Below are 5,900 nucleotides of genomic sequence, written 5' to 3' on the forward strand. Positions count from 1 at the left end.
GGTCGAGCAGACAATGTCCCTTTAGGATGAAACTCGTGTCGATGCAGACCTGGTTTTTAAAATTTAGAGCAACATAAGTCCTCACACATATGTCCTATATCGTCACAGTCGTACCACAGTGCCATGACTGCGGCGCGTTTTTAGAAATTTCAAAAAGCAGATCGTGCACAGAAGACATCAATTGATAACGTGCAACTACACTTTCTACCGTAGTTACGAGAAGACTCGTATTTTTCACACAGCAATGCTACCCTAAACGTTTTGCTAGATAGTGTGGTACTAGTAGGTAGTTGTTTGCCCTCTGAAGTGTGCATGACGGACAATAAAAATGATTATTTAAATTAATTGAGAATGTAGGCAAGCGAGAGCCGCTGAAGCCTGGGCTGATGCGACCGTGTGAAGAGGCCCATTTTGTGGGCAAAGTAGCGTTCGCGCCGCTTGGATTGGATCTCGTCCCGCTTCTGGCCGTACTTGAGCTTGAGCTTGGCGAGCACCTCCTCTCGGTGGTTCTCGTAGTAGACGCGCGCGCGCTCACGGGCCATTTCCCGCTGCGCCATTGACGGAGCGCGTCGTTTCCGCTTCGTGCGTTCTTGCATCTTTCGTGTAAAAACTCAAGTGACGTCGAGCAGAAGAACCTTGGCTCGCATGGTGTTTTCACACAGCAGCGAAGTCCCAAGAGTCTAACGTGTCCACGCGGGGCTAGATAGTGTGGTACGCAGCTACGGTAGAAAGTGTAGTTGCACGTTATCAATTGATGTCTTCTGTGCACGATCTGCTTTTGAAATTTCTAAAACGCGCCGCAGTCATGGCACTGTGGTACGACTGTGACGATATAGGACATATGTGTGAGGACTTATGTTGCTCTAAATTTTAAAAACCAGGTCTGCATCGACACGAGTTTCATCCTAAAGGGACATTGTCTGCTCGACCGTCGATTCGCATCCTAAATGTCCTGGCGTGAAGCTCTGGCATAGATGTCGACGCAGCGTGGTTGGTGTCTTATTGTCATGTTGATTTGTGTGTATGGAGCGTGAACGTTGCAATGCATCGCAGTCTCGTTGCTGTTGCTATGGAGGAAGAGCGAGCTAGACAACGCCTCTTTCTCTTCCTAGAGACCACCACCGAGTACTGTTGCACTAGGGACCTTGTGCAGCTCGGCGTTGGACAGGTCCACGGTGCAGAAAACGAGCGACCCAGTACCGACGTGATCATCGCGGCGTCTGAGTCAGACGACGCTGGCATTAGAAGGGCAATACCACGGTCCAGCAGCAACGACGATGTAGCAAGCTGGTGGTGGGCTCGGCACTCACTTTTTCTTTTTCCTCGTCGGGGTGAGCAGCAGCAGCATGAGCACTGCCAAGGAGTTTATTCCTGCCGAGCGCGTCTCGTACTTGCACTCGGTCGACAAGATGACTGCGGACCACGCTGACGACTACGAAGCCACCAAGACGCCCGGTGACCTCGAGGACGGCGCGCTCCGCGCCGGCGGTGCTCCGGTGTACACATCGGCCGAGTGCCTCTCCATTCTTTTCCAGTATGCGATGATCGGTATCGTCTACGGCGGCGTCAGTGGCATGCGCTACGCCGTCGTGAACGGCTACTATGCCCTCGAGACGAACGTGGCCAACTCGGCCAAGGCGCTTTTGACGCTCGGCTGGTCGCTCAAGGTCGTCTTTGGTGTCCTCAACGACTGCTTCCCGATCTTTGGTTACCACCGCAAGCCGTACATGGTCCTCGGCTGGTTTCTCTGCGGCGCCGTCCTCCTCTTTATTGCGATCCGCGACAACGGGGAGCAGGGCTCGCAGACCGACGGGCCGGTCTTTATCCTCCTCGCGACCATTGCGTGTTTTTGCTACGTCATGGCCGACGTCGCCCAGGATGCGCTCATGCTTGCGGTCGCCCAGCGTGAGCCCGAAGCCGTCCGCGGTCGCCTCCAGTCGCTCTCGTACGCGACGCGCCAGATCTTTTTGGGTCTCATCCAGTTTGTGTCGGGCATCTGCCTCAACTCGGATCGCTTTGCCGGCGACTTTGACTTTGACATTGGCATCAACGGGTACTTTTGGATCATGGCCATTCCGTCGTGCTTGAACGTGCTCGTGTGCTACTTCTTCGTCAAGGACGAAAAGCACAGCCGCGTCGACATTGGTTCGTACTTTGGCAAGTTCTGGGACCTCGCTCAGAAGCGTGCCGTGTGGCAGGTCCTCCTCTTCAACTTCCTCTTTGGCTTGTTCCAGGCGATCGGCTCGACAGCCTCCGACTACGTCGCCTTGTACTGGGCCAAAGTCGAAAACCTCAACGCGCAGATTGTCAGTGTCGTGACCCAGCTCCTCTTTGCGGTCGTCATCACGGCGACGGGCACCTACGGCACGCACTGGAACTGGCGCTACGTGCTCGTCATCACGATCCTCGTCACCGTCTCCATTGACGCCGTGGTCCAGTTCTGCACGATCTTTGCCGTCCTTCGCAGCCAGTGGTTCTACCTCGGCGTGCCGCTCATGGAGACGATCCCGGCCGGTATCAACTTTATCGTTGGCACGTACGTCATTGTCGAGCTCGCCGAGGTCGGCAACGAAGGTGTCATGTACGGTCTCCTCACGACGATCTCGAACCTCCCGGGTACCTTTGGCACGATCATCACCAACGTCATCGACAGCAAGCTCAACTACAGCAAGACGCTCATCTTCGACGATGCGCCTGCGACGCGGACGGCCGTCGCCTACTCGTACATCATCTCGTACTCGTGCATGGTGCTTGGCTGCCTCTGGGTGTTCCTCCTCCCGCCGCAGCGCGCCGCCGTCGCCGAGCTCAAGAAGAACGGCGGCAGCCACCCCAAGGTGGCCGCGCTCATCTTTGTCACGCTCTTTGTCGTGCTCGTCACGTCCATCACGGGCAGCTTGATGTCCATGTTCAAGACCACGAGCTGCTTTCTACTCGCGGGCGGCAAGGTGCCGTGCCCGGACGGCACGCCGCAGACGTACCTCGCCATCATCTTTGTGCCCGGTGTCATCGTCGCACTTTTCGCCGCGTACAAGCTCTTCATCGCCAAGAAGTAGTCGCGTATTCTACCTCCTGTTGTGTCGTTCAACTGATAAGGCGAACAAAAGTGTCGTGTGTATCTCACTACGTTTGTTTTTTGATGAACCTATTTGATTTGGCAGCTTCGCCCCGATGTGCGGGACAGCCGAGTAGAAATGCCGCGCACGGGGCTGTGTTCGTTCTGGACAATCATTTTTACATCCCGAACGTTTTGAATTGCAAAATGGCAAGCAGTACTGCTGGTGTTGCACAACGCACGGTTCTAGGATCCCATAGCACATCCGGGATGCAACGAATCGCTTCCAGATCGGATAATCGCGCGCAAGCAACAGAGAACGAATTCGGATGTCTACATGTGGTGCTTCAGATGTCTAAAAGTGGTGATTGGCGTGATCACGCTTCGAGCCCGTGTGGGCCGCGCTCGACAAGGCCGATAAAATTGGTCTCGTTGTTGAGCCGACATCGTGTCCCTCAGATCGCACGCTCGTTTCCGTGCGCGTAGCTCATGTCTGGTTGTAGCATCTCGTTTCAAATTGTCTATGGTACAATGTATATCGACGACCCATTTCAACAACATTCCAGGCCGACGTCAAGGCAGAAGGAAACGAGATACCATGGTTCATTTTGCAATTTGTCACTGTCTCGTCATTGTGTTGTCGATAATGGACTCGAACTCACGAGATCCCTTTATAGCGTAATCGTGATGTGCACAATGGCCATTTCCGTCGTCGGGTCGTCGATCCTACACGCATTATGCGGACGCACCGCCCATTCGTACCAGAGTGGGATATGACGTGGCAATAAAAACGGCCCTTGATTCGCTTAGGTCACTGCGCCTTGCGACATGGCGCCAACCAGCCGGCGACCGCGCGTGGAAGGCAATCTGCGCATTTGACGATTGGCATGGAGAGTATGAGGCCGTGTCTGCTCAAGACGCGCACCCGGTGTCCACTCTCGCCCGCGCAACTCGAGAAGAACCGGCAGCGCGCCCGCACGTACTATGTCCGGCACAAGGCGGTCGTGCTCGCGAAGCTCAAGACGCGCTACCTCCAGAAGCGTGAGATCATCCAGGCCAAGCGACGAGCACTCTACCAGCGAAAAACGGCGAGCAGCCGTCGACCAAATGCTGTGAAGTCGTCGACAGTCCCGGTGACCGTAAACCGACTCGCGCTGCGCTATATTCTTAATTAACGTCTTATATTGCACACCAACGCCGCGTCAATTGAAGTGTGTGCGTCCACGTAAATATACATTTTTAGAGAATCGAAAAATTGGTTTTCGGGAGCGGGGGCGGACGAAGCGGCGCCAAGCATTTCTGCTTGGGTCGCCTAGCGCAAAAGTCACCCACCGCACCGCACTCGATTGCCTTTTTGCCCCAACACGGTGTCTCCTCTGCTCCACCTCGACAAAGGAAGCCCGCGTAGGAAAAACGCGTTTTAAAGACAGGACGTGGGTAAAACGTCATGCCAACTTCATTGGGGCCAACGAGATCATTTGCGTCATCGAGCGACGTCGCTCGAGGCAGGAAGGTTTTCTTCTGCGCTTGATTACGTTAGTAGTAGCGTGAAACAATGACCCTTTTCGCTCCCCGCGTGGCAACGCAAATCAAAAGACACGGAAAACCACATGTACCGCACTGTAGTCATTTCAAGCTTGATACCAAAGCTCCTAGAAAATGTGGGGTGGGTATTCTACTATAGCGACAAAAAGATATGCTGCCCCATAGACAGGACAGTGCCTACGTTAGGTTGCATTTGCATCATCCAGTCCGGCGTTCGAATTAGAAACTAGGATGGTTCATCGCAGTTCTCGAGGCGTGAGAAGGAGTATTAAGGACTCCTTTTCATGGACCTGTCTCTAAATTTTAGGGACAGGTCCATGTATTACTCAGAAGGTGAAGATTGTCTCGACACCACACGTGGTATCGTGGTGCTGCAATCCATTCTATCACAGCGCGGTGCTCACGTCGTTGGATGTATCGTGAAGCGCTTGAGCTTGTGCTGAGGTCATTGCATTCTTCTGGACGATAGGAATTACCGTTCTTGTACGTAGGTCATCACGAGAAGCCCGTCGTCAGGGAGGCTCCACGAGAAAAAAACTGTTTTACCTCGGATTTTACTCCGGGGAGCCGTTGCGCGGCACGACTCAGATACGTTGGCAGCAACGCGATTCATGGGTCCTCCCTTTTTGCGTGTTGAAGTTCGCGCACGCCACGTGTATCCACTTTATTCAATACAAACACCTAGATGAAATTTTCGGCGCCAAAGTCGAATCCCACATGCGCGCACCTTCCACACGCGAGTCCACCCGATGCCCGTGGACGTTCCCTCGAACACTCCAGTCCGATGCTGCGACGTTAACACCCTTCTGATAACAGATTACAAAGATCGCTCAGAGAGTACTACGAAGGGGAGGACGAGGCGGCTCGGCGCCAAAGCAGCGGAAGAGGTCCAGCGACTTAACACAATATAGTCATTCTGCAATTTACCAGCTCTCAGCATGGACCGCACCAGCAATGCGCTCATGGAGCGTGTCTCGTACGTCCACTCGGTCGACAAGGCCGCCAAGCCGGGTGACCCGGAGTACGACGACATGAAGACGCCCGGTGAGATGGAAGGCGGCGCACTCCGCGATGGCGACGCCCCGGTGTACACGTCGCCCGAGATCCTCGCCATCCTCTACCAGTACGCGATGATCGGCATCGTCTACGGTGGCGTCCCCGCCATGAAGTTTCCGATCCTCGCCTCCTACTTTCAGCTCGAAACCAACGTCTTGAGCTCCGCCTCGGCACTCATGACGCTCGGCTGGACCATCAAAGTCTTCTTCGGCATGTTCAACGACTGCTTCCCGATCTTCGGCTACTC

At 54.5% G+C, this 5,900-nt stretch overlaps 3 protein-coding genes across 3 annotated transcripts; 2 read left to right on the plus strand and 1 right to left on the minus strand.

The window, feature by feature from the left end:
* Positions 1 to 341: 341 nt before the first annotated feature.
* SPRG_15291 (hypothetical protein) lies at positions 342 to 557 on the minus strand (the record flags this gene model as incomplete). The annotated part of the gene is made up of 2 exons (XM_012354399.1): positions 342 to 494; positions 522 to 557. 2 exons carry the CDS (start codon positions 555 to 557, stop codon positions 342 to 344), a joined length of 189 nt encoding a protein of 62 aa, XP_012209789.1.
* A 789-nt stretch (positions 558 to 1,346) lies between these two features.
* On the plus strand, positions 1,347 to 3,053 carry SPRG_15292 (hypothetical protein; the record flags this gene model as incomplete). Its single annotated transcript, XM_012354400.1, has 1 exon — positions 1,347 to 3,053. One exon carries the CDS (start codon positions 1,347 to 1,349, stop codon positions 3,051 to 3,053), a length of 1,707 nt encoding a protein of 568 aa, XP_012209790.1.
* An 895-nt stretch (positions 3,054 to 3,948) lies between these two features.
* SPRG_15293 (hypothetical protein) lies at positions 3,949 to 4,227 on the plus strand (the record flags this gene model as incomplete). Its single annotated transcript, XM_012354401.1, has 2 exons — positions 3,949 to 4,150; positions 4,181 to 4,227. 2 exons carry the CDS (start codon positions 3,949 to 3,951, stop codon positions 4,225 to 4,227), a joined length of 249 nt encoding a protein of 82 aa, XP_012209791.1.
* Between the last annotated feature and the right edge of the window lie 1,673 nt (positions 4,228 to 5,900).

The sequence above is a fragment of the Saprolegnia parasitica genome, assembly GCF_000151545.1.
Source record: "Saprolegnia parasitica CBS 223.65 unplaced genomic scaffold supercont2.160, whole genome shotgun sequence".
Lineage (NCBI taxonomy): Eukaryota > Oomycota > Saprolegniomycetes > Saprolegniales > Saprolegniaceae > Saprolegnia > Saprolegnia parasitica.